Below are 26,594 nucleotides of genomic sequence, written 5' to 3' on the forward strand. Positions count from 1 at the left end.
GTGGGTAGCAAATAAAACCCTAAGAAAAGCTGCAATTTAATAAAAACAAATAATCATGCCCAAACAGAGAAAACTCCACCACAGAGAGCTATTGACTGGCTTGGAAATACCAACATGAACAATCCGCCCAAATTTTAAAGTGTGCAGTTTACTGAGCAATGTATGTGGTCCAAGAGAAAGGCATCTAAAGCCCATTCCTGAATGCCCTTTAGCCTGTCGCTGTTTGGCGTGGTATGAAGGGGTTTCAGGAATGTTGTGTAACCCCTCTGAGTCTCAGTTTCCTCATCTGTAAAAATATAAAATGAGAAGGTTGCTCATGGGCTTGTGAGCATCTTTCATAGGGTAAGGTATGTGAAAGACAAGCACAGTGATTTACTATTTGCAGTAAATCATTTTGATGGTGACGAGCATACAGTGATTTTCCTATGACATCCTTGTGGGGACTTAACTTGCTCAGTAGCATTGTTCTTCTGTGGTCACCAGAGGCCTTCTGTCATTTTTCCATGGCTCCATGGGAACCTGCTCTCCACTCTCTCAAGAGCATCTCCCTCCTTTCTTATCATCTAATAAATAGAGATTGGGTTCCAGCCAGATCTGGGAGGAGAACAGGTGCTCTAGCTGGGTGTAACGTCAGAGCAGAGACAAGGTAGTGACTGGGGGCAGGTGTAGAGCTGGGTGGGGAGGAGCTGGAGGAGAAGGGAGAGCCACCATGTCCGTGTCTCCATCCTCCACAGAGCAGAACGGGCGGGGAGAGGACTCCTTGCTGGAAGCATGCCCGCAACACTGGGGATCTGTTTCCATCTGCTCATTTTACTGCTGAGATGTAAAGTGCTAAATGTCATTCTCCTCCCCTTCCTTAAACAACGAGAAGAAAGTTAACAGCCTGAGAAAGGAAATATTTCACTTCATTTGGCAGCCAGCCACTATCATCCATGCAGGGTGCTCCCTCAGAGTCTGATTAGGGACAGGGAGAAGCCAGGTTCCATTCCACTTGCAGCTGTTAGATCCTGCTCTACTAGAACAGGTCCAGCTAGGGTGGCAGCGGAGGCTGGCTCCTCTGGCTCCGCTCAGCCTGGCTGCTGACAGTCATGTGCCACCCTTTGAACAACCCCAGCATTGGATCAGATGCCAAAACTGAAAGGGAAGATGTGAGCCAGAGGAAAGTGTGTTCTTCAAGGTCACTGTGCTTATTAGGATATGTGCTGTATGGGCTTAAGAAGGTAAACTTGAATCAAGGAAGGAAATGACAGAAAAGAAGATTTTTAACTCAGTTGAAGGACAAGCTCAGAAGACTTAGACTTGCTGAAAAGTGATTATTTTTAATGAGGTAGTGAGCTGCCTGTCCACCAGAGACATGAAACTATTGAACCCTTCCTTTCTGGACACTCACTGCAAAGGGGAATGTTGCTGTAGATGGAAGACTGGAACAGGAATGACCCAAGTTCTTTCAACTCGGAAACCCTGGAAACCTGGAACTGAGGAATCCACCTAATTTCCTGATCATTAACATGCCTTGGTCATGCAGATCTAATAAGAGTTCCTGGCTGCCTGCGACTGTTGCTAGCCCTAGAGAAGGAGTGGGTAGGCAGTGCAGGTAGGAATGATTCATCCTCATTGTTGGAGGGTTAAGGCTTTTATTCTGAAACTGTCCTCACAACCTCGCTGCTCAATGGTCAGGGGTGTTCTGTTTTCTAGCTGTGATTAAAATATCATCCATTTATTGGTCCTCCAGCAGCTTGGAACTGTCAGGCCTGAAGAATTGTTTCTAAAGAGGGACAGCCAAAGGTCAGGTCCTGGGCCCTAGGGATAGTACATTTTCCTTCCCACTGAACTATAGAAGGACCACTCACCCTGACAGGATGGCTGTCCAACCAGCTCTAATAGCTAAAACTTTCAGTAGGTTTCAAGCTTTCCCTTGTGGCCTGGAAGACCACATTGCCAACTGTTCTGTACTAAGTTGTGAACTCCTGGAAACCAGAACAGAATCTTTTCTGTTCCCTATCATTGTCACAATGCTTGACACTCTGCTAGTACCTTGTAAATACTTGTTGACTAGAAGAACAGAAGAATGGTGCTCTTTCTTGATAGGACAGATGTAAACTTGGCAAGGAGGTATCTGTGAAAGAATCATGATTTGGGAGGCAGTTTTGAATTTGACCTTGGATAAGTCCATGTTCTTTTTTTGGGGGGGGGCCTGAATTCTGGGCTTGGGTGCTGTCCCTCAGCTCTTCAGCTCAAGGCTAGCACTCTACCCCTTGGGCCACCTTCCCAGCCCAAGTCCATGTTCTTTGAGCTTCGTTTTCCCTAATCACAGAAATAGGGACTTGATGTAAGGAAGAATTGGACAGGACATAGAAAGAATAGTTGTTTCTGGCTGAGCTCTAGATCTCAAGAGTTCTTGAGGCCCAGATCTGGTCTTAGACCTGCAGAAGGGTTATGAAGTTGCCTATTTGGGATTGAGAGGCCAAGTCACTCCTGTTAGTTTGCTTAGTTCAACTACCAAGTTAACCCTGTCCTGTAGGCCATATTCAGTGCAAGGCCATGGGGGAAATCCCCTTGCTGATAAGAACCCAAGTCATATGCAGACAGAACTACAGTCTGAGAAGGAACTGTACGCTAGGCAATGGGACACAATTCCAGGGCAACACTCCAGGTAGAAAAGGGAGAGATCAGAGATGGGAGAAATTGGCAAGACTTCTGAAGGAGGTGCCTTTGAACTGAGCATTTAGGATAGAGGTGACAGGAAGCAGCAGGAAGTGCAAAGGCCCAGGAGTGAGTTGGTTTGGGAGCAGAGACTAGGCCAAATAACAGGTAGGGCAGAGCTCACAGGGCAGCAGGGGCCCAGATTCTGGAAGAAAGATGACATGTGTCCTGTTGAGCTGTGCTGCAGGAGATAGCCTGGGACTCAGCTCATTTTCCTTATGTTCTCACTCTTCACATGCTTATCTGTGACCTCGCCTCAGTGTCCTCATCTGTAAAAGAATGATTATAATGGCTACCCTTCAGGCTGTGGAGAGAATTCAATGAGAGAACATACATACGTAAAGTACCAAGCATGCAATGGACAATCCAAGAAATGAAGTTTCTTATCTGTTTTTGACTTTTGGTTAATATGCAGACAGCTCTGAGAGAAACCCAGAAATGGTACTTGTGAACCATATATATGATAAGTATGAATGAAATGATCAGAAAGCTTATTGGAAGTGTTTTACAAGAAGTGTGAAAGAGAGATAAATGTATGACTTTGGGAAACTGAAGAGATGGAAGGAAAGAAACGGGACATTACTGGAAAGGCATGCAGCAAAACCTTGTGCTACCAAAAACTCATGCAGCTTAACTTGGATGCTTTTGCCTTGCTAAAAAATAATTCAGGCAAGACATGAAGCTAATGAATAGGATAGAAAAGTTTATTAAAGAGAAAATGAGATACACTGCAAGATAGCAGTGGGTTTGAGCAAAGATTCAGCTATCTCTCTAGGCTTTGTGTTTCTGGGATTAAAAAAAAAACAATTCCAGGTTAAATGTGGACTGTCCATTGTTTATTGGGAACTCTGATGGACAGGTTGGTTGAAGGGTATAGCTTATGTAACAAATGTGTATCTGGGAAGGTCTAGATTTGTTGGGTCACTGTGCACAGACCCCCTATAGAGATTGAATCGTTGTGGAACTGAGATCCCTGGGCACCTTAGGACCAAGAAGTAGTTGTAGGGCCATTGTATGTTCTGCTTCTGTGCACTGAGGAGGTGGCCCTGCCTGCCAGATGAACCCTTGGTTAGCAGGACTTGCTATCAGCTGTCTAGACCAAGGGTTTTTGTTTTGGTGGTCATGGGGTCATTGAACTCAGGGCATGGGTGCTATCCTTGAGTTTTTTTGCTCAAGGCTAGCACTCTACCACTTGAAGCCATGGTTCCTCTTCTGGTGGTGAACTGGGTTTTCCTGCTCCAGCTGGCTTCAAACCATAATCCCCAGATCTCAGCCTTCTGAGTAGCTAGGATTATAGGCCACCAGCGCCTGGTTTTACCAGCTTCTTTATCTGTACTTTTATGGCAGCCTAGGGAAGATCATTCTGGGGCCTGAGGCATCTCCTACAGAGGACTGGGAGTTATGGGTAGATCTATGGCCCTGTCAATGGTCCTGGTCCTGTTGCCCTGGCAACAAGGCACCCTATATTTGGTGCCTATCTCAGGGATATGAGCCAAGGACAAACTTCACCAACTTACAAGTCTTGCTACTAAACCACCCAAAATTTAGTTTATCTGTTTAGTGAAGTAGAAGAAAGAAACAGGTCCCCATCATGGAAGGTCATAGTTACAGCTTTGGGTGGAGAAGGATTGGGGTGGGGGTGGGGATAGAAGACAGGGCCGTGTATACTGCCTACTGGCCCCAGCTGCAAAGGAGACAGAGGAGGGAGGGAGAGAATATCATTATCTAAAATGCTGAGGTAACAGGGACCTCAGGGTGGCCTTGTATCCACATTCCACTAGTACCACCATGTATACCACCATTAGTTTTAGAACATTGTCTGAATGCACCATGTGACAAGTGACACATAAGTGTAAGTAAACACATAGGCTTTAGTGTAGTTCCATTTATTAGCATTTTTTCCAAACCTTAAAAATGCTTGAAGGGGCTGGGAAGGTGGCTTAGTGGTAGAATGCTTGCCTACCATGCATGAAACTGTTCAATTCCTCAGTACTACATAAACAGAAGAAACCAGAGGTGGCTTTGTGGCTTAAGTGGTAGAGTGCTAGCCTTGAGCAAAAGCTCAGGGACAGTGCCTAGGCCCTGAATTTAAGCTCCAGATTGGCCAAAAAAAAAAAAGTTGAAAGTCAGTCTGAGGTACAGGTTGAGGAGGATGGATGGATGACTAGCATGCCACTTCCCTTCTTGGCTCTGTTCTTCCAGGTGTGCAGTGAAGGGATTGTGGGGTATGACCTACAGCACTGTACTTCTGTCTACCCATCTTCCAGTGGCTATGGAGATTCAGGTCCAGCCTGAGGTCCAGGGACATAAGCAATACAAGGAATACAGCTCTCCAGAGAAAGCAAAAGATGCAAAGAACTCATAAACCCTTATGGAGGTCTTGCTGCAATTATGTGCAACTAGCATTCCTGGAATTTGACAAGAACTGACTCTGAATTTGGGGGTTAAGTTAGCTCTTATGTGGGAGGCTGCAGAATCCAGCCCAGCCATTCTATAATTGGTGGCAATTAGAATCTGCCTTCAACAAATTCCACATCTAAGATTTAGGATTTTGATCCCAAGTGTGTAAAGTTCCAAGATTTCCTTCATTCTCTGACAGAAGGTTCAAGATTGGAGACAGGTGGCACACTTCCTAATGGATTCTCTGAAGAATAGAGACATCAGATAAAGGTTCTGTTTAATGGGTTTTATTTCAGGGAGTTTGGAAGGCCTTTCAGACTAAGTAACTGGCCAAGGAAGAGGACTGATGGAAAGGTGGTAGGTAGGAATGGGTTCTGTGCACCCAGATTTACGTTAGGGTCCGGTCTGTAGCCCACCCATTGTGAGATCTTGACCTAATGGTTTAGAGCTTTTCTGGCTGAAACACCCACTTCACTTATTTATGAGGCTTTATTATAAAGGACCCTGTAGATCTTGGGAATCTAAAGACAGCTAGCTATTCAAGCATCAGGGTCTCCAGTACCAGGACTTAGAAAATCACCACAATTGAGGCAACTCCTTTTTTCAGAGGGCGTGAGCCATGTTTCTTCTGCATGTCCCTCAATTGACAGTCTCCCAGTCTCTGCTGGTCTCAAACTCGTCTTGAAGCCCATCCACAATTTCCTAAAAGAATTGAACTGTCCTTGCCTACACGGGAGGGTGGAGCCATTCTTTGGGCTCCCAGACTTGATCCAATCAGCTGTGGCTAAGGGGCCTCATCGGGGGCGGGCCCTCTCCGGGGGGCGGGGCTTCGCCGGGGCGGGGCCTCGCCGGGGCCTCCCATCAGGTCTCCTGCTCCAGCTCAGAAGGAGAAGGCCCGACGGCCACGTGGCGCTGCGGCGCTCTCACCCTCCAGTTCCATGGTCTCGAACAGCAGCCGCACCAGCGCCGGCCGTCCCTGGACCACCAAGGCCCGAGCCAGTCCCAGCACCTCCTCGGTGTGGCCGCGCCACACGCGCTGCAGCTCTTGGCGCAGGCGTGCCGCGGGGTACTTGCCCTGGGCGCGGCGCAGCCAGACGTCCACCTCGCAGCCCAGCTCGCCGTCGCTCAGCTGCGCCTGGCTCCACTGTGCCAGCAGCGTCTCCAGCAGGCAGCCGAAGCCCTCGGTGTGGCCGGAGCCCGCGTCGTCCAGCTCGACGGCGCGCTTGAAACAAGCGGCAGCGTTGGCCTCCTCTCCCTGGATTCGCAGGCACTTGCCCCGCAGCAGCTGCAGCTCGGGCAGCGTGGCGCCCAGCTCCGACTCGCCGGCTTTGGCCAGGAAGACCAGGGCCTGGTTGAGCGCCGCCTCGTCCACCGCCAGCAGCTCCTTCACAGCGTCCACGCCCATGTAGTAGTAGACCTGGGGGTGGGGGTGGGGAGCGAATGAGCCTTCCTCCCGCGAATCCCCACCCTCCCAGCCCGAGCCTGATGGTTAAAAATCCCTTCTGTTCATTCCCAACCTCCCTTTTCCCTTAACTGTTCACGCGAGTCTTGTTTCCGCCCCTCTGGAAAAGTAAGAGGACAGGTCCAGCCCCTCCATGCTCAGCCCTATGTCCCCGAGCCTGTCAATCTCCATCAGTGAGTTTTCCCAAATAGAATTTTCATCTCTTGGTAACCCCTGAGCACAGTAGGCACATCTGGATGCCGAACTGTACTTACCACTGAGAGAACCAGGCCCCTCTATACTTTGAGGCAGTTGATGAGTTACCGAAGGGGGAGACCTTCACAACTGTCTGTCCTCCTGCCCAGGCCTACCCTGGTAGGTTCTCTGAGACTTTGGCTAATAAAGTTTAAAAGGCTTTCTTACCTGACTGATGTCCAGGTACGCCCTGAGACCTGGGCACACCTTGACCACTTCCTCCAGGTCAGACTTGGCACAGGCCAGATGGTTCCTGTCAGGTATGCCCCCTAGCCCCATCTTGGCCCGCTCCAGGTCGTGTAGGTAGGCTCTGATGTGGATCTGCCAGCAGAGGGTCAGCTCAGAAAAGGTGCTTAGGCAAGGACCTCAGCCTCCTTTCTGACCCAAATGAAGCCAATCTCTCTCCATAGCCACCAGACTTTCTGTGGTGCAACAGAAATCCACCCCCCCCCCATCTTAGTCCTGTGCCAATTTGGCCAGCCACTCCCCCACGTCTGGCCTCCCTTCCATACAGTGAGGGCCTGGTGTAGTCAGAACCCCTCAGTTGCTAGGCATCAGTGGCTCACACCCATAATCCTGTTCTGGAGACTCTTCAGGAGGCTGAGGATTTTGATTCATAGCTAGCCTCAGCAGGACAGTCTGGGAGAGTCTTTATCTCCAATTATCTACCGAAAAAAATCAGAAGTGGAACTATGGCTCAAGTGATAGAGCACTACCATGAATGGAAAAAGCTACAGGACAGCACTCAGGCCCTGTGTTCAAGCCCTCATATTGGTACAAAAAGAAATGAGTTATTTACTCATTCAGCACTATTATCCCCCCACTATTATCCAGGTGACTTGGAGAAAGGTACCTCTGTCAACCGTATTTTCTGTATCTGAAAAGCCATTCCCTTGGAGGAATTGCCATGACAACAGACAGAATATGTTTTAGTCAGGCCCCAGCACATGCTCATTTCATTCATTCATTTATCCATTCATTCATTCATTCATTATGCAGGTAGAATCTACTATATGCCAGGCACTGAGGGTACAATAGAGAGCAAAATGGCAAGACCCCCTGTAGTGGGGAAGGGATAGTAAACACAATAAATCAAGAACTAGTATCTTACAGAGTGATTGATGTTAAAAAGAAAATGTAAACCAGGCAAGGATAGAAACTATTGTCAAAGGGTGATATTTTCACTAAGATGACTGCTGGAAGCTGTCTGCAAGAGTAAGGGGAAAGCTAATCAGTTATCTAGAAAAAGAATACGCTGGGTAAAGGCCAGGCCAGGGGGCTGCAAGAGCAGAGTGAGTAGGTCTGGCTCATAGGTGCTAGTGTTGGCTGAGGCCTCTACATTGATCATGTGAATTCTTTCCTTTGGCTTCTTCCTTCCCTGTAAAGTGGACCTTGGGAGCTACAGGGAGACAGCAAGCATTACGATACAAGATGATGATGAAGTGAGGAGGTAAGCAGAGTTCCTGCTAACGGAATGCAAGCTGGGGTGAGGGGAAGCTGTTTGCTTCTTGGTGCCCTTGTGGCCCCATTTGTAGTCTGGCCCATGTCTGGCTTCTCTCTCTCACTGTGTTCTTGTGAGGAGTAAGACAGACCCAAAAACAAGAGCACTAGGTGAGATGCTGAGACCAACGAAACTGTTCCATCATTTGCTGCAACAATTAATATCCTTATTACTGATAATAATACGCCTATCAACCACATCAAGGAATTTCCTGCCTGGCATCTAAGGCAGCTTCGTAAAGTCCCTGAGACCAAGACAGGGAGATGATTGGCCACTAGGTGGCGTGAAAGGAGGTGGAGAAGATGGGAGAAATGGGACTGTAAAAGATTTATAGGAGCTGAAGAGAAACCGGAGTGTAAGTAGGACTTACTTTGGAGCAAAGTAAACTTGGAGCTCCCCATCCAGATGGGCTCTGAGAGCTGGAGGGAGGTGGCTCCCACTGAAATGTGTAACTAGCAGCAGTGAATGACTGCATGTGAGACTGTCTCGAGAGATGAGAGAATTAGGGCTGGGAAAAGGCGGCTCAGTGGTAGAGCATTTGCCTTGCACGCATGAGGCATTGGGTTTGATTCCTCAGCACCACATAAGCAGAAAAAGCTGGAAGTGGTGCTGTGGCTCAAGTGGTAGAGCACTAGCCTTGAGCTGAAGAGCTGAGGGACAGTGCCCAGGCCCAGAGTTCAGGCCCATGACTGATGAGAGAGAGAGAGAGAGAGAGAGAGAGAGAGAGAGAGAGAGAGAGAGAGAGAGAGAGAGAGAGAGAGAGAGAGAGAGAGAGAGAGAGAGAGAGAGAGAGAGAGAGAGAGAGAGAGAGAATACCAGTTCTTTAGGATTGCTTATGATATACTTGATGCGGAATCTAATGTAAGGCTCTTATTGACTTCATGAGGCAGGTAATCTGTCCTCTCCAATCCACACATATGGAAATCGAGGCTTAGAACTGAGTTCTTTGAATTGGAAGTGGTCATGTAGAATCTGAACCAAGACTGTCTGTGTTCAAGGCCAGAGCTCTGATCCACTGCTGTAGGCTATGTCTACTGCACTTGGGCCTTTCTAAAGTACCTCCCATACCCAGGGATGAATTTCAATGCCACCTCATTTATCCTCTGACCCTAAGATCCTTAGTCATGTCTTTAACATCTGGAAAGTGTGGTTCGGAGAGGACATGACTTGTCATACATCCCAAGCAATAGATGGAGAGGCTGGATGTTGATTCCATTAGCCCTACGCTGCAGGGCTGATCCAGAACATGGAGGCTCCTTGGCCAGGCTCTGGGGGCAGGGCTTACTCTACAACTTTCCTCAACACCATCTGGTTCCTCTTCCATCACAATGGTTCCAGGGCCTCTGGCCTCTGATTCTTGATGACAGGATGAGGTGGTACTGCAGATGGACCCACCTTGGCCCTGGTGCAGTATGCCTGCCAGTTGAGCTCTGGGTCTCGAAGGACATCCAGGGCCATGTTGCAGGTTCCAATGGCCATATCTTGCTTTCCTAGGAAGTGGAAGATTTTGGCCAGGCGATTCAGGATGGGAGGCTGGTCCTTGGCAATCTCAATGGCCTGGGAAGGAAGAGGGTAGGAGGTTGTCTCTCAGACTGGCTCAATGGTGCCTGAGCCACAGGTGCCCGGTTCCACTTAGATTCCTGCCATTACAGAGGTACTAATTCCCACCTCTACCCAATCAGTTCTGTCATGTGGAACCCAACACTTCAGGACAAATCCACTGGCACTCAACTCCAGAGAGTCTGACTCAATGCCGTGTTTGCCTGTTGTAGCCAGAAGACCCTTCAGGTTCTAGTCACCCCTCCACCAGCAGTATCCCTTCAGTTTCCCAGGGCAGAAAGGCCAGAGTCAGCCTTTACCTCCCTGTACTTCTGGGGCTTCCTGCTCGGATACAGCATCCTCCTCCCTTCCCCCGCCGGCCCTCCTGCCATGTTGGTTGACTGCTGTCTGTTCTGAGTGACTTGCCTTAGGGTCATGTGGCCCGTGGGAGGATCTGGAAAGGAGAGTTCAGCTAAACTAAACTCATCTTATCTCCACTTGGGGGGGGGGTGGGGACAATGTAGACACTGGTTTCAAGGAGCAAGTCTGGGGGTCAATTTCAAGCCTAGAGAAATAGGCTTGGGCCAGCTGGAGGTGGGGGACATGGGCTTACACAGGGAGGAGGAATGGCCACAAAGGAATGAGGTGGTTGGAGAGAGAGGTATGGAGGAGGGTGCTCCCTGGGTTAGCCACATAGTGGGGGTGATACAGAGAGGGACAATGGTTCTGGGGGAGAGGGGAGATGTCAGGCTCCTCCAAATGTGCAAAGTACATGTGACTGGGGCATGTACCTTGCCAAAGCAGTCCAGGGGGTCGGTCCCTGAGTACCCGTAGTCATGGACGCCCATCGGGGTAGTGGAGAAGGTGTCCTTCCTCTCCAGCAGCATGCCAAGGTAGCACCAGGCCAGAGCTGGGTGTGAGAGGGTGGGAAAGGTCTCTGGGGAGCAGCAGCCCCCATGAAGAGGATGGAAAGGGCAGTGGGGGTGAGGGCATGGGGGAGGGAGTGATGCAGGGGTAGAGAGAAGCACAGGCGGAGTGAGGGAGTGGGTGGGACATTCTGGTGCTCAGCCTCCGTCTAACATGTCACCCAGGACCTCAATGCCAGGGCATAGCTGTCTTCTCATTCTGCCTCCTGGTAGCTGTGATCCTTGTGCTAGCTTGTCCAGCTCTGTGAGCCAATGTCTTTTAGAGGAAGCCTTCATCCCCAATCCTGTTCCTCAGGTCTAGGAATGTGCACTTGTAACACTTTATTTCTTTGGGAGTGGGAGGGAACAAAGATTCTCTATGTAGATCAGGCTGGTTTTAAACCCATGATCCTTCTTCCTCAGCCTTCCAATGTTGGGATTATAGGTGGGCGCTACCTTGCCCTGCTCTGCACTGCTTGGTAATCTGAATGTTTGCTAGCACAAAAAGTATTGTCTCCTTGAGGTGAACACATGAGTTTATGAGACAGGCACAAAGGGGAAAGATGTGGCAACAGAAATAGAGAGACAGTGCTAGAGTTTGGTGACAGGGCCTGTGACAAGGACCAGGGACAGTGTACGGGGACAACAGGGCAGAAGATCTCCTTTTACCTCCACGCTAGAGCTTACCTTGGTGGAGGGAGTCTGAGGACTTCAGGACTTGTCGCAGCAGGGCCAGTGTGCGGTTGAAGGCAGGCAGCCTCTTCTGTTCCTCATTGCCCAGCTCCAGGAAGATGCCATCCAGCCTGTGACCCCAAAGGGTGTTCCTCCAAATCACTTCAGAGCTCTGCAAGCCTCCCGGGAAACCCTCTTCATGGGATGGGCCCCAGCCACCTCTGCCCCAGCCCTTGGCCTGGGTTCCAATCCCGGCTCTCCCCAACCGCCCCATGTTCCTCTCCACCCCAGGCCTGACCTGATGAGGAGCATTGCCATGGTGAAGTACCAGCTCCTTTTCTCCTCCTGCGGGATCTAGAGAGACAGAGAACACCATGCAGTTGTTATTGAGGGGCTCAGGAAGGCTGTTCACAGGTTTACACGCTCTCCCTGTACCCCAAGAGGCAGCAAGCACAGTGGAAAAGACGTTGGCCTTAAACACCCCTTGGTTCCAGCCCTGATTTGGCCACTGATCACAAAGGATGATTTATTTATTATTTATTTTTGCAGTACTGGGGTTTGAACTCAGAGCCTCAATTTGCTAGGCAGGCACTCAACCACTGGAGCCACACCCCAAGCCCTTTTTGCTTTGGATATTTTTCTTCCTTGCCCTCATTGAGCACCTTCCTCCACCTCTACCTTCCTGAGAAAGCCCCTGTGGGCCTGTGGGGCGTGTCCTGACCAGCCTAGGCTCCTCCCTCCCTCCACCAACTGCTTTCCCATTATTAGTCTTGCCAACCCCATCACCACACATTTAGACTGACTTGGGTACCAGATAAAATATTTATGCTGTTATTTATGGAAGTAGCTGCTCCTGCCTCAGGAAGGAATTTTAATGAAAACCAATAAAACCCCCAGTGCATGTCGGAAGCTTGGCCTCAGGCTCCAGCCCCTCCCCCCTCATTCATATCCCCCACCATTGGTATTCTGCACTCCCCCACCCCCATCCCAGGGCTGCCTCAGCTGAGGATACCTACATACCTCCAGCAGCATTCAGTTCTGCTGGCATTTCTGAGCTGGTGCCAGGTCTTAGTTGATTTTTTTTGGGGGGGGTCTGGTCGTGGGGCCTGAACTCTGAGCCTGGGCACTGCCCCTCAGCTCTTCAGCTCAAGGCTAGCGCTCTACCACTTGAGCCACAGCGCCACTTCCGGCTTTTTTCTTTTTTCTTATGTGGTGCTGGGGAATCGAACCCAGGGCCTCAGGCATGCAAGGCAAGCGCTCTACCACTGAGCCACCTCCCCAACCCCAGGTCTTAGTTGAGAATGTGGTACTTGCTATGAGAATGTGGTACTGAGTAGGCACTGACCCCCTGTCCTGAGGAGGCTCCCCAGCTGGCTGGGGAAACAGAGTCAGGACTTGTCAGCACCTGCCATGTGCAGAATCCTTACCCTGCTCACCTCAATCGCACAACCAACCTGGGAGGGACAAGTTAGCCCCATTTTTACAGTTGAACATATTGAAGGTATTGTGACTTTGCCAATCATGCGGCTTGAGTGTCAGAGCTGGGATTCTTCACCAGGCCAGCTCACCAAAAACTCTTGTAGAAAGCAAAGCCTGACCAAGACTGTGAGAGTGATGCAGGTTGTGAGGACTGACAGGACACCCCGGTCTGTGAGTTTAGGGTGGGTCTTGAGTGGTGGGCAGCACTGTAGATGGGGACCAGGGCAGACGGGAGGAAGGGCTTAGCATGAGTGAAGGCCTGGGGACAGGACACCTGAGGCACAGTGCTGAGTGTATGCATAGAGGAGGGGCAACAGGGACCTTGGATGAACTTGGAAGGGGAGGGAACCTTGTATGTAGGTGCCCCACTGGGGCAGGGGCAGGAAGTCCCGGCTCCAGGCAGAGCACCCAGAGAGGCTCTGGAGAATCCTCAGCCCTCCCTCCAGGATTATCTCTGGGTGGCTTGAGGCAGGGCAGTGAGAACAAGAGAGGAGAGGTTGGTCCCCTCTTGAGGGGCCTGGCAGGAAAGACACAATTAGAGAAGGGATACAGGGATGATGGGAGATTGCAGGGCCATCTCACCCTGTCCAGGAAATTGCCAGGCTTCCCAGAGGCGGCCCTGGAGAGAGGCTCAGGATGCCAGGGAATTGCCCAGGTGGACACCGCAGGGCACCTCAAGAGGCCATGGGTCTCATGCTCAGAGATGGGGGAGCATGGGGGCGCTGGGATCTGCATGCAGTTTGAGGCTGGAACCAGGGAGCAAGGAGTTGGGGAGTGAGCAGGAGAACATCGGGAGGGTCTGAGTACCACGTTCAAAATTGGGAATTCCTCTGCAGGGCAGAGGGGAGCCATAGCAGGGGTAAGAGCTGCGCAGTTCCAAGATCCTCTGTGCTTGCTTTTCTCTCTCTCTTCTTTCTTTCTTTCTTTCTTTCCTTCTTTCTTTTTCTTTCTTTCTTTCTTTCTTTCTTTCTTTCTTTCTTTCTTTCTTTCTTTCTTTCTTGCTTTCTTGCTTTCTTTCTTTCTTTCTTTCTTTCTTTCTTTCTTTCTTTTCTTCCTTACTTTCTTTCTTTCTTTCTTTCTTCCTTTCTTTCTCTCTCTCTCCTTCCTTCCTTCCTTCCTTCCTTTCTTTCTTTTTGGCCTGTCATGGGGCTTGAACTCAGGGCCTAGGTGCTGTCCCTGAGCTTTTTTGCTCAAGACTAGCAATCTACCACTTTGCGCCACAGTGCCATTTCTAGTTTTCTGGTGGTTAAGTGGAGATAAAACGTCTCATGGACTTTTCTGCCTGGGCTGGTTTTGAACCATGATCACCAGATCTCAGCCTCCTTAGTTGTTAAGTGGGAATATGTCTAAGGCTGTAGTTTTGAAGAACACTGTGGTGGAGAGAGGAACAGGCCCCCCAGGGCACCCTTGAGGATAGGCAATACTTCCCAAAGCAGAGAGGTGGATGCTGGATCACTGTATTTACTTTCCTTCCACAGAAATGGAGCAGGAAGATGGATGCAGAGTTATGCAGCATTTTCTGTGGGCCATGCTGACTAAAGACCTTGACATATTGTCCAGGTCTGACTGAGGGCAGGAACAGGAGTCTATGGTACCTTGGGCAGCCTGGCTGCTTGTGGTATGGCCTCAGACATCAGACCTGTTTTATGGTTGGCCAAACTGAGTCACAGCAGGAGAAAATGGCCCTGCCTTCCCTATGTGCTCCTGACTAGGGGGAAAGGACAGAAGTGAGAGCAGGTGGAATGAGTTGGTTTGGGTGTGTTAACAGAGATTGCAGAGGCCTGGAAGTCCTGGGGGAGGAGACCATGGGGAGCCTGGGTCCTTAACTGCAACACTCTGGGTGTCTCAGGGGCTGTGAGGACCAGCTGAAAGGAAGGGTTATCCTGGCTTGCATTGTGGAGAAGCTGAGTCAGGCTCTTCAATCAACTCCTTTGTCCTCTGTGACCTGTTTCAGTCCCCAGTCTCCTCCTCTCCTAGGACTTCTGGCCCCTGTGGGGTCACTGCACCACTGCTGCTTTTGCAGGTCTCAGAGTTGGAGAGAATATACTGCCCACAGCAATGTTCTCCCTGAAGCACAGCTGCACAACCTCTCTGTCTCTTTGTCTCTCTGTCTCTCTGTCTCTCTGTCTCTCTCACTTGGCAATCGATTAAATTTTGTCCCTAACCACATGGTCAAGTGCATGCTTTGTCCACAGCAATCAGTCATTCTGTCAATCCTTATGACATCTGAAGACACTGAAGTGACTTCCGCACAAGGTCACACAACAGTTAGCACCAGGGCTTACAGCATGCCCTTCCCTTACCACACCATCAATGTCTGAAGTCAGAGCCTGGTTATGGACTTCACTAACCTAGCAATACCACCACCTGATGGTAGCATGGCTGAATTGCAGGGCAACTCAGGAGTTTAATTCCTTCCCTTTAACTAAATTAACAAAACAACAACAACAAACCTGGGCCAGGTGCTGGTGGCTCATGCCTGTAATCCTAGCTACTCAGGAAGCTGAGATCTGAGGATCATGGTTCAAAGCCAGCCCGGGTAGGAAAGTCCATGAAACTCTTATCTCCAATAAACCACTAGAAAACCAGAAGTGGTGCTGTGGCTTGAGCAGTAGAGTGCTTGCCTTGAGCTGAAGAGCGCAGGGACAGCGTCCAAGCCCAAAGTTCAAGCTCCATGACCGACAAAAACAAACAAACAAAAAAACCAACAAAAAACCTGGCTTTTGAGTGACATGTGTATGACAAATCTCAAATACAGCCCCCAATATCACACTTGAGAATGACAGTTGCAAAAGGAGGGTTGCAGCTGGGGTTAGTGGATACGGAGTGGAAGGAATGGCATGGATAGATGGAATAGAGCCGCTAGCTAGCATGCTTTGGCTTTCATCCTCCATCCTTGCAACGGAGCTTCCAGAGGGCTGTTCACTCAGTGGTGACTGAAAATGAGCTGTCTCTTTAAATGGCCTTCTGGTTGATGCAGAAGCAGCAGCTGGAGCTGTTACCAGGGGCAACCTGGCAAGCCACAGTGTGTTAAATTAAATTAAACAGGCCTCTGGCTGTCCTTCCCTCCCACTGAGGGAGGGGCTGCTCTCCTCTCCTGGAGGATAAAAGTCACTGTGGAGCCTGTGCTGGAGCAGCTTCAGGAACTCCAGCTCCCAGGCGCTGAGGCAACCAGGAGGGAGGATTGTTTCCTGAGGTCCAGCACAGAAGCCCAGGCTTCAAGCTGGATGTCAACAATGACACTGCTGTCCTGTGGCTGGTTCATGGAAAGGAACTGGGCCAGGCCTACACTGCCTCTGTGGTAGAAGACGTAACCTTGGTCTGGGCTGCAGGTGAGCGAAGGACAAACTCAGTGAGAGTTTTCAGACTATCTCCTGGCTCTGGAGGCCAGGTCTCTCTGATCTCAAGTTCCTGGTCTTCCCACTATGTCTTTCTCCAAAGAATTAGAGTTTATACAGTGTTTACCAGTTACAGAAGGCTTATACATGATTCCATTGGGCCCTCAGAACATCCTGCATAGGATGCAAGGTAAAAGCCATTACCTACGCACTACAAAAGGGGAAACTGAGGCAAGATACTGTCCTCAAAGCCACATGGCCACTGTGAAAGCCTGGACTGAAACTTGGGCCTAAGGCTCTTTTTGCTATGCTGACGACAGCAAGTTTAATCAGTGCTTACTATATACAAACCACAGATGTATGTGTTCCCTCCTTCGCTCTCCCAAAGGTGAAAACTTATCAGGACATGAGGCAACAAAGGCATGAAGTTGGGTGATGTTCCCAGAATGAAACAGATGACAGGCAGCAGAACTCAAAACTCAGCCACTGAGTTCCAGGGTTAGGAAGTGGGGTTCTCAGGAATGCCTGAAGAGCCTGGGTCCTGCCGTTGGGTAGGTAAGCAGCAGGGCCGGTGACAGGGCAGAAACAATGGGATCAGGATAAGCCCTAAACAGGAGCAGGTGTGTGTCAACTTGGGTAGGTAGGGGATGGTTCCAAGCCTTCCATTTCCTTCAAAGCAGGGTGCTAATCAAGGGGGTGCTGGGAGCGTGGCAATAAAAGCCCTTTTTATGAAACCAATGCCTTTCAGATCTATATGCTCTGAGTGGGCTGGACAGACACCTTGTTTGTTCTTATGGAAACTATTTGCCTGCAGTTTGAACTTCGTCCCTGATGGCTGCCTTCCACATTCCAGAGTGGGTTCTTGACAGCTGACTCATTCTCTTCCAGGAGGGGAGTGGCAAAGGGTAGAGGGCAAAGACTGAGAACTTTCTGGGGTCACTGGGCACTTGTGTACACAGCACCAGATTCTCACTGTGGTGGAAAGGATATTGTACAGATGAGAAAACAGGGGAGGTATTGGGATCAAGGCCATCAGCCTCTTTGGCCTCCACGGCCTCGTGGGCCTCCCTCCAACACCCCACATCCTCTCTGACTCCTTGCTGACACTGTGAAGGCTGACACCACTGAGGAAGTCACAAACTGCTGGTCTAGGAGGACAATTCGTTCTTCCTGCACATCTGGAATGTCCTCTGTGGTGTCGGCCCACCTGGCCCCCTGCCACCTGTGGGACGGGCAGGAGGGGTCCTCTCTGCCCCCCATGGAAGCCGATGCTCTCCTGCCAGCTTTGCCAGGTGTAAGGGCCATGCAAGGCTGGACTCAGAGGCCCCCCAACCCCCGCCCCTGCCATCTCTCCTCAGGGATTCTGGAAAGGTCACCCGACTCAGCCTGTGTTAGAAGCTTGTGGAGAGGGTCATGGAGGGTTAAATACGGCCAGCTGTAGGAAGTTTGCAGATCAGCCTCTGCCTGGGGAGTGAATATTCAGCCCTGCACTGTGTTCCTGGACTGTCTCACATGATTTTTTTTTGCCAGTCCTAGGACTTGAACTCAGGGCCTGGGCACTGTCCCGGAGCTTTTTTGCTCAAGGCTAGTGCTCTGCCACTTTGAATCACAATGCCATGTTGAGTTTTCTGGTGGTTAATTGGAGAGAAGAGTCTTGTGGACTTCTGTGCCTGGACTGGCTCTGAACTGTGATCCTCAGATTTTAGCCTCCTGAGTAGTTAGGATTACAGTGGTGAGTCACCAGCATCTGGCCTGTTCCACATGAATTTTACTTAGAGCAGATGGACTATTAGCATGTCTTTTTTGGGCCTAAGTCTGATATGTGGACACAGGCTCAGTGCTGGACAATGAGGAGCCACTTCTCTAGTCCATGGTCCCTAGAGAGAAAGGGCTACATCTTGCCTTGTCCTGGGTCCAAATCCAATTCTAGCCCCAATGGGAAAGGGTGCAGCACTAACAGGCCTCATGAGCCTGTGTAGTATGACACCATATGTACACAACTCCTTCTCCCAGCCAGAGGCTGGTGCTGCTGGATCCTGTTAGAGCAGCAGTGTGGGAGGGGGGAGGGGGCCCCAAATCTATAGGAAGGGAGACTCAACCCTCAAACTCACCAGTTAAGTGCGCAAGAAGCCAGCAGCCAACTCGGCAGCACTGATGTACAAGGTGAGGTCAAGAAGTCTGAGTCAGGGGCTGGGAAGGTGGCTCAGTGGTGGAGTGCTTGCCTTGAATGCATGAGTCCCTGGGTTCGATTCCTCAGCACCCCATAAGCAAAAAGAAAAAAGCCGGAAGTGGTGCTGTGGCTCAAGTGGTAGAGCACTAGCCTTGAGCTGAAGAGCTGAGGGACAGCGCCCAGGCCCAGAGTTCAGGCCCCACAACCAGACCCCTCGCCCCCCCCCCCAAAAAAAGAAGAAGTCTGAGTCAGACCCTCAGGAGTGCTGTCCTTAGCCTGTGCTTCAGTTCCTTTCAGCCGCTCATGCTGTGTGCCTCTGGGCAAGTCACTACACCTCTCTGAGCTTCCACTTGCTTGTCTTTAGACTGGGGTTAATAAGGAATGGGATTTTCAGTATTTCTGTGATGACCCAGTGAGATCATTTATCTATGAAAAGCACAAGCTCAGTGCTGGGCTTATCCTTACATGACCCAGCTGAATCAAATATAACCACTCAGAAGTGTGGAGGGATGCGTGTGCACATGTGCACAATCACACCTGAACACACACACAGACACTGGGACCCTGGGGTGGCTAACCAAGGGTACCTTCTTGCCAGTTACCACCCTGTAGGGTAAGAAGGATTGGAATTCACATACCTGTTTGTGAGGCTGGCCTGTAGCTTTGCCTCCCCTCCCTCTCTCCCTCCCTCATGCCCAGATGCCTGGTGAAATCCACATAGCACAAGGTTACCAGAGAAGTCCCTTCTCCGCCCTGAGCTGCTGTGCCCTGAGTGTGAGGGGAGCCCAGTGCCCAGCTAGTGAGGTCTCACTAATAAAGACAGTGAAGGTTGAACCTCAGAGCCTGACACGAACGCATAACTAGGTCTTATCTGACTGCAGAGTCTATGTACACATGAGCCTAATGCCCACAAAACCTTGATGTCTGCCACTAGGAAACCCTTTGTGACTCATGGTGGTGGGGGGTGGAGGGAGATGCTGGAGGAGCAGGAATGATAAAGCAAACTGGTTTTTCATATTTGTTTTTAGTCATGTAAGAGCAGGGGGATAACTCCTCTGTATAATAGCTTAATAAAAACAATTAAAAATAGTTAGAAAAAAAAACCACAGGGGATGGCAGGTGCTTAGTAGCTCATGCCTTGTAGTCCCAGCTACCAAGGAGGCTGAGATCTGAGAATTGCAGTTTGAAACTAGCCCAGGGAAGAAAAGTCCATGAGATTTTTTTTTTTTTAATTTTCTGGTCCTGCCATTCGAACTCTGGGCCTAGGCTCTGTCCCTGCTCCTTTTGCTCAAGGCTAGCACTCTACCACAGCGTCACTTCCAGCTTTTTCTGTGGTTAACTGGAGATAAGAGTCTCATGGACTTTCCTGCTTGGGCTGGCTTTGAACTGCAATCCTCACATCTCAGCCTCCTGAGTAGCTAGAATTACATGTGTGAGCCACCAGCACCCAGCTTGTCCATGAGATTCTTTTTTATTTTTATTTTTTTGAAGAAGTGAGGGATTTGTCTTTTTAAAATTTCTTTTATTTATTTTTTGTTTTCCTGGTACTGAGGAATTGAATCCAGGGCTTTATGCATGCTAGGCAAGCACTCTACCACTAAGCCATATTCCTAGCTCTCTATCAGATTCTTAAACTCCAAATAACCATCCAAAAGGCATATGTAGGAGCTGTGGCTCAAGTGGTAGCATGCTAGCCTTGAGAGAAAACAAACAAAATCCTCAGAGACAGCACCCAGACCCTGGACCAGCAAAAACAAACAAAAAAATAACCAACCACAACAGAGAACAGAGACAGAAAGTCACATAGATGCACCCGCCCATGCATCAGGCCTGCTTGTTTTCAGATTCTGAGCTGAACTAGCCCCATAGCATGTCCTTTTGTCACTGGTCAGCAGAGGGGTTGTCTACTGCTCTCTAGCACCTCTTTATCCTCTGGCTCTTGGGGCCCTTCCCTGCCTGTGTTGGCCCAGCCTCGTCAGGTAAAACATCTCTGGTCACAGCCTAGACTGACACAGCTGCAGATGCCCAGTCCCGCAGCACTCTGCAGGGGCCATTACACTGAAGGAAGGCCCTTACTGCCTCTACCTTCCACACCCATCCTCTGAGTATCCTCAACACAAGACATGGTGACTTTCCTCTGCCCCGGTTTTCTTTTTCTGGAGAGGGTCCCTTCTCCACTGGCCTTCCTCACTCCCACTTCTGTGACCCCCTCCAGAAAGATCAAAGGCTTTTCTCTTGAGTGGCAATAGTGCTTTGCACTCAAAACCTTGTGTTTCTTAGGTCACTCATCCTACTGTGAGCCATGCATGCCTCCAGCCCAGTTCGCACTGGTTATTTGGAGATAAAAATCTCTCGAATTTCCAGGACACGTGGCTGGACCACCAGCTGCCTATTTTATGCTTCCTGTCATAGCTAAGATAACAGGCATGTGCCACCACATACAGCTTTCGTCCTTTGGGATGAACTCTTGTGAATGGAGCTTGCCTCAAACCATGATGCTCCTCCTTATCTCATTCTCCCAAAGAGGTAGGATTACAGGAATGAACCACCTGTGCCTGACCAAGAGTAAAGATTTGCAGCCTGGTCAGGGAAGTCCGTGAGACTCTTATCTCCAATTAACCACCAGAAAACGGAAGTGATGCTGTGGCTCAAGTGGTAGAGTGCTTGCCTTGAACTGAAGAGCTCAGGGACAGTTGCCCAGGCCCAGAGTTCAAGCCCCAGGACTGATAACACACACACACACACACACACACACACACACACACACACACACACACACACACACACACACACACACACACACACACACACACACACACAGCAAAGATTTGGAATCAGGAGCAGTAGTAGGTTCAACTGCTACCTACTAGCTCTGTCCCCTAGGACACATCGCTTGCTACGCTGCAGCTCTCTGGTCTGTAAGGTAAGTCTCCTGTGAGGACTGTGTGAGGTGGTCACAGATACGACCAAGTCAGCTGAGTGAGGGAGGCTTCCAAGAGGAGGTGACACCGGAGCTGGTCTCTGATGCATGGCGCTTGCTGCCTAGGCAGGGGGCACCAAACCCTCTCAGAGGCATAAACCAGTACAGGATATTTGGAGAACTATAAGCAGGTGAGAATTGCTGCCAAGTAGCAGGCAGGGGAGGAGGAAGCTGGGGGACTTCACTGTCATCCTGACTGCACCTATTTCTTGAGCAGCTTCTTGATGCCAGAACTTTAAGAAGGAATTTATTTATTCATTTTTTATTTTTATTTATTTATTTATTTTTTGCAGCACTGTGGACAGAACCAGGGCCTTGTGCACACTAGGCAAGCGATCTACCACTGAGCCCGTGCCCTGGGTCAGGTACTTTATAAACACCATGCCATCAGCTCCTCAATGACACCTGTCTCTCCTGACCGCAGCTACTCTGGACAGAACTGGGGAGCAGCACTGGACCAGGCCCAAGGACGCAGCACAGAGCCTGAGAGCCACATTGCCTCTACCCACCCAGCTCCCGCCTGCAGCCATTGGCTCCCTCTGGGGAACACTGGGCACCTGACTCAGCACTCGCTCAGCTGGGGGTTCACTCGCTGCCCCGTGTGTCTGTGCTGACTGTGGAGACGATGGAACTGACCTCTTTGTTTATCATCCTTGAACTCTCCCTGTTTACCTCCTCCAGGAAGCCTTCCCAGAATGCCTCCCGAGGGACCATACAGTGCTCCTTCCTGTGCTCACAGTAGAGAGAAAGAGCATCTCTGCGGGGATCACTACAGCCCTAATGAGCTCTGAGCCCCCTAGCTGCTCCCCCAAGGCTCTTCAGATCCCCAAACCACCTGAGACCATAATCTTGCTCACCACAGTGCTGGGTGCTGTCCACGCAGGGCAGCCTGGTATTCAGGGCCACAGGCTTAGACTTCAAAACTGGAGACCTCCAGCCTGCTGGCTCCATTTGATGGGCACACCTGCACCCAGCTTGCAGATGGAGGAGGTGTTGTGCGTGGCTGAGGGACACCTGGAACCCTGCCTTGTCGCTGTGTAGGCTCTTTCTAGGGACTTTACAAGCATTAATGCTTCTTCCTCCTTTCCCACCCTCCCTGCTTCCTCCCAGTGCAAGGGCTCGAACTCAGGGTCTCAAGCTCCGCTTGGCTTTCTTGTTTACAGTTGGTGCTCTAACTGTTGAACCACGCCTCCAGCCTGGAATTTTGCTGGTTCATTGGAGTTGGAGTCTCATGGACTTTTCTACCCAGGTTGATTTCAAATCATAATCCTCCAGGTTTCAGCCTCCGGAGTAGCTAGTTCTACAGACATGAGACACCAGTGACCAGCTTCAAACTCTAACTCTTAATTATGACATCTGCCAAGTAAAGGATGTCCTTGTTTTACTGAGGATGTTACCCTATTATTATCCCATTTCACAGACAGGGGAGGGATGCTAGAGATGCTAAGTGCCCATTAGAAGTGAGAGCATGGAGAGTTGGGTTCAGAACCTGGGCCACTGGCCCAGAGTCTCTTCCCAGCCGCTACCCTGCACTGCTGTCTGAAAGTCAAGTCTATGCCCACCCATTCACGCTCTCCTTGAGGTTGTGAATCACACATTTCTCCTTACAGAAGCCATGAATTTGGGTGGAAAAAAACACTGAGAGAGTATATGTGGGCTTTGTGAATGCAGATATGCTGCCTGTGTGTAAAGGTTGTGGCTCTTTAAATATCACCAGTCTATAAATTAGGAAACAGTACTGTTCTCTGCTTGACCTTGACTGAGTTATGCTTTCACAGAAGTCACAGCACCCTCTCTCAACTGTGGTATTTTCTTTCATAGGAGAGAGAATGCCCTCCACATCGTTCTCCCGCCATTCATACCTCCTGCAGCAGGCAACTTGAGAGATAGACCCCGTGATCACCACCTGGGATGTAGGATTTGGTTAATTTCCACCCTTGGAGTGTGGGTTGGATCTACTGGCTTGCTTCTAATGAACAGAATATGGCACAAGTGATATGATGTTGCCAGCTGCTGGTAAAGAGCTGAACTGAAAGTCTCCCTTCTCCCAGGCGAGCCTTCAGCTTCGACCACTGTGCCCTCGGCACTGAGCTGAGCCATGTCTGGATTCCTACCCCCACAAAACAGTACAAAGACAAGTGCTTACTGTTTTATGCCATGAAGTTTGAGGGAGCACTTGTTCTGCAGCAACAGGCAACTTGTTTGCCTAGTAACTTTCCATTTCATGCCAATCCCTATGCTGCACTGACATACGCTGCATGAGTGCCCTTGTGCACCAGGCATTGACAAACCAGGCAGACAGTAGGAACCATGCTGTGGGAGCTCAGGGGAGACTCTGATGGTCTGGGAAGTTATTGAGATATCCTAAAGAGAGATGTCTGATACAGACCTGAGACTGAAAAGCCTTCCAGGCAAAGGTGGAATAGAAGGTCGCCCAAGAAGAGCCCCAGCCAGCACAAAGTGAACTGTTAGGAGCAAAGGCTCACAGGAATCAAGGTGCAGTAGAATATGGCCAAAGCCTGGCTGAGAATGGGGAAAGTAGAGGAAGAGCAGACAGGTGGCAGTCACCAAGGACCTCAAATGCCCTCCCCAGATTCCTAGGGTTTATCAGCTAGTGTGTGTGTATGTGTGTGTGTGTGTGTGTGTGTGTGTGTGTGTGTGTGTGTGTGTACTGGGGCTTGAACTCAGAGCCTGGGCACTGTCCTTTAGCTTTTTCTTTCAAGGCTGACACTCTACCACTTGAGCCACAGCTTCACTTCTGGCTTTTTGGTAGTTAATTGGAGATAAAAGTCTCACAGACCTTCCTGCTTGGGCTGGCTTCGAAATGGGATCCTCAAATCCCAGCCTCCTGAATAGTTAGGATTACAGGTGTGAGTCACTAGCACCTGGACAGCTTGTATCTTTTCTTTTTCTTTTTTTTCTTTTTATGGGGGGGCCTGATCGTGGGGCCTGAACTCTGGGCCTGGGCACTGTCCCTCAGCATTTCAGCTCAAGGCTAGCGCTCTACCACTTGAACCACAGCGCCACTTCTGGCTTTTTTCTTTTTGCTTATGTGGTGCTGAGGAATCGAATCCAGGGCCTCATGCATGCAAGGCAAGCGCTCTACCACTGAGCCACCTTCCCAGCCCCTGTATCTTTTCTTTTCCCTCCTTCCTACCCTTCCTTCCTTCCTTCCTTCCCTTTCCTTTCCCTTTCTCTTTCTCTTTCTTTCTCTCTTTCTCTTTCTCTTTCTTTCTCTCTCTCCCCCGTCTCCCCCTCTCTCTACCCTTCCCTCCCTTCTTTCTTTCTTTCCTTCCTACCTTCCTTCTTTCCCTTTCCCTTCCCTTTCTCTCTCTTTCTTTCTTTCTTTCTTTCTTTCTTTCTTTTCTCCCTCTCCCCCCTCTCCCCTTCTCTCTACCCCTCCCTCCCTCCCTTCCTTCCTTCCCTTTCCTTTCCCTTTCTCTCTTTCTCTTTCTCTTTCTTTCTTTCTCTTTCTTTCTCTCTCTCCCCCCTCTCCCCCTCCCTCCCTTCTTTCTTTCTTTCCTTCCTTCCTTCCTTCTCTTTCCTTTCCCTTTCTCTCTCTTTTTCTTTCTTTCTTTCTTTCTTTTCTCCCTCTCCCCCCTCTCCCCTTCTCTCTACCCCTCCCTCCCTCCCTTTCTCCCTCCCTCCCTCTCTCCCTTCCTTCCTTCCTTCCTTCCTTCTTTCCTTCCTCTCTTCTCTTTTCTCTTTTCTTTTCTGGTCACAGAAACAGGCACTTGCTTGAAGGAACAAGGAAGAGGGATGGACTGACCAGGTTGGGTTTGCAGTATTCTGGGAATACAATAATAATACCCATGTGGGCCCCTAGTACAGGAAGGCAAAGGGATAGAGGTCGTCCAAGAAGAGAATGGGGTGCACACTGGAGGAGGTGTCTCTGCAAAGACCACAGCCTTTGGGGGTGTGGGGCTGGGAGTGTCCCTCACCTGCTTCCCGTAGCTGAGCGCCTTGTCGTAGAGGGCGATGCCTGCCACCAGCACCCGTGCGCGCTCTTCTGGGCTGGCACAGCCCACATCGAAGCCGTGCGCGTAGCCTTGCTCCGCTAGGCAGCGCGCAGCGCGGAGCTGGGGGTCCCCGGAGGCCTCGGGCTCTTCTGCCAGGCCCATGAGGCCCGCCAGCCTCGCGGCGCACGCCTCCTCCTCCTCCTCCTGGCCCAGACGCCCGTACACGTGTGCCAGGTTGGCCCAGGCGTTGAGGTTGCCGGGGTCTTCGCGGGCCACCTGGAGGAAGCGCTCGCGGGCCTCGTCCAGCTCCTCCAGGTGGAAGGCGAGCGCGCCCAGCAGGTGGCCCAAGGCCGGCCTCTGCCCCGCGGCCGCCAGCTCCAGCTCCTGCCGCAGGCGCTCCCGCTGCAGCTTCAGATCGCGGGGTCGCGATGAGGCCGGCGCGCACGGCTCGAAGTTCAGCTGCATCTCCAGGTGGAAGTGGCCGGGGAGGTAGTCTAGGTCGTCGATGAGCGCGTCCAGGTCGTCAGCCACGGCCTCGGGATCGGTCATGGCTGCGCTGTTGCTCCCTTGGCCTCGCCTAGTCGGTGGGTGGGCAGTGGATGGCGGGGTGCGGGGCGGGGAGGACGCCAGCCAGAGCGAGCCGGCAAGGAGGCCCAGGGCGCGGCCACCACCGGGTCCCCGTCCGACCCAGGGATCCTGGGCGCCTCCCGCCCATGGGTGGGTCCCGTGTCAGCCACGGGGAGTGTCCTGTAGGTGTTTCCGCTTTCGCTGCTCAGCTAGACACAGCCTTGCACAACCAGGTGTGCCAGAAAAACAGGTGCATTGCCAAATGCGGGCCTCGCAAACCCGGGTACGCGGGGCAAAAGGGAGAACTTTTCACTCTGCTCAGCAGATGAGGAAACTGTTTCAGAGGAGGACAAGAGCTGGCCCAGCTCACAGGACTGGGGCGTGCCCCGCAGGAGCTCTGGAGCCCCACTTTTGCCCAAGATCACCTCCCTCCGGGGTGCGGCTCCGTGCTGCCCTCCTGAGCAAAGCCAGGACTGGTCTTGCAGCTGAGGAAGCCCAGCTGTTCCATGCCCTCCACTGCTGTCCGGTCCCCTCAGCTGCCGTCCCCCCCACCTCGGCCCTCCTAGCTCTCCAGTGTTCTTCCTCTCGGCAGAGTTCCCCCACACCTCTCACCTGGGTTCCTTCAGCCATTATTCCCACACTTCCCACTCGGGATTTCACTACATCCTCTCTGCTCAGCAATGGC

At 50.8% G+C, this 26,594-nt stretch overlaps 1 protein-coding gene and 1 long non-coding RNA gene across 3 annotated transcripts; one reads left to right on the forward strand and one right to left on the reverse strand.

Moving 5' to 3' along the window:
• Nucleotides 1–4,573: 4,573 nt before the first annotated feature.
• Nucleotides 4,574–26,049, reverse strand: LOC138807151 (tetratricopeptide repeat protein 22). Its single transcript, XM_069992750.1, has 7 exons — nt 25,325–26,049; nt 11,715–11,770; nt 11,432–11,547; nt 10,631–10,749; nt 9,696–9,857; nt 6,968–7,120; nt 4,574–6,520 (listed from the first exon to the last, which is right to left on the reverse strand). The coding sequence occupies exons 1-7, from the start codon at nt 25,889–25,891 to the stop codon at nt 5,984–5,986; spliced, it is 1,710 nt and encodes a 569-aa protein (XP_069848851.1). The 5' UTR covers nt 25,892–26,049; the 3' UTR covers nt 4,574–5,983.
• On the forward strand, nt 16,049–23,121 carry LOC138807152 (uncharacterized). 2 transcript variants are annotated; one of them, XR_011366063.1, is made up of 2 exons: nt 16,049–16,227; nt 21,677–23,121. It is a non-coding gene; the product is annotated as an uncharacterized lncRNA (long non-coding RNA). The 2 variants fall into 2 exon arrangements; XR_011366064.1 differs by having other exon boundaries at nt 21,808–23,121.
• Nucleotides 26,050–26,594: the final 545 nt, after the last annotated feature.

This window comes from Dipodomys merriami, unplaced genomic scaffold, assembly GCF_024711535.1.
Source record: "Dipodomys merriami isolate MVZ:Mamm:240054 unplaced genomic scaffold, mDipMer1.0.p SCAF_412, whole genome shotgun sequence".
Lineage (NCBI taxonomy): Eukaryota > Metazoa > Chordata > Mammalia > Rodentia > Heteromyidae > Dipodomys > Dipodomys merriami.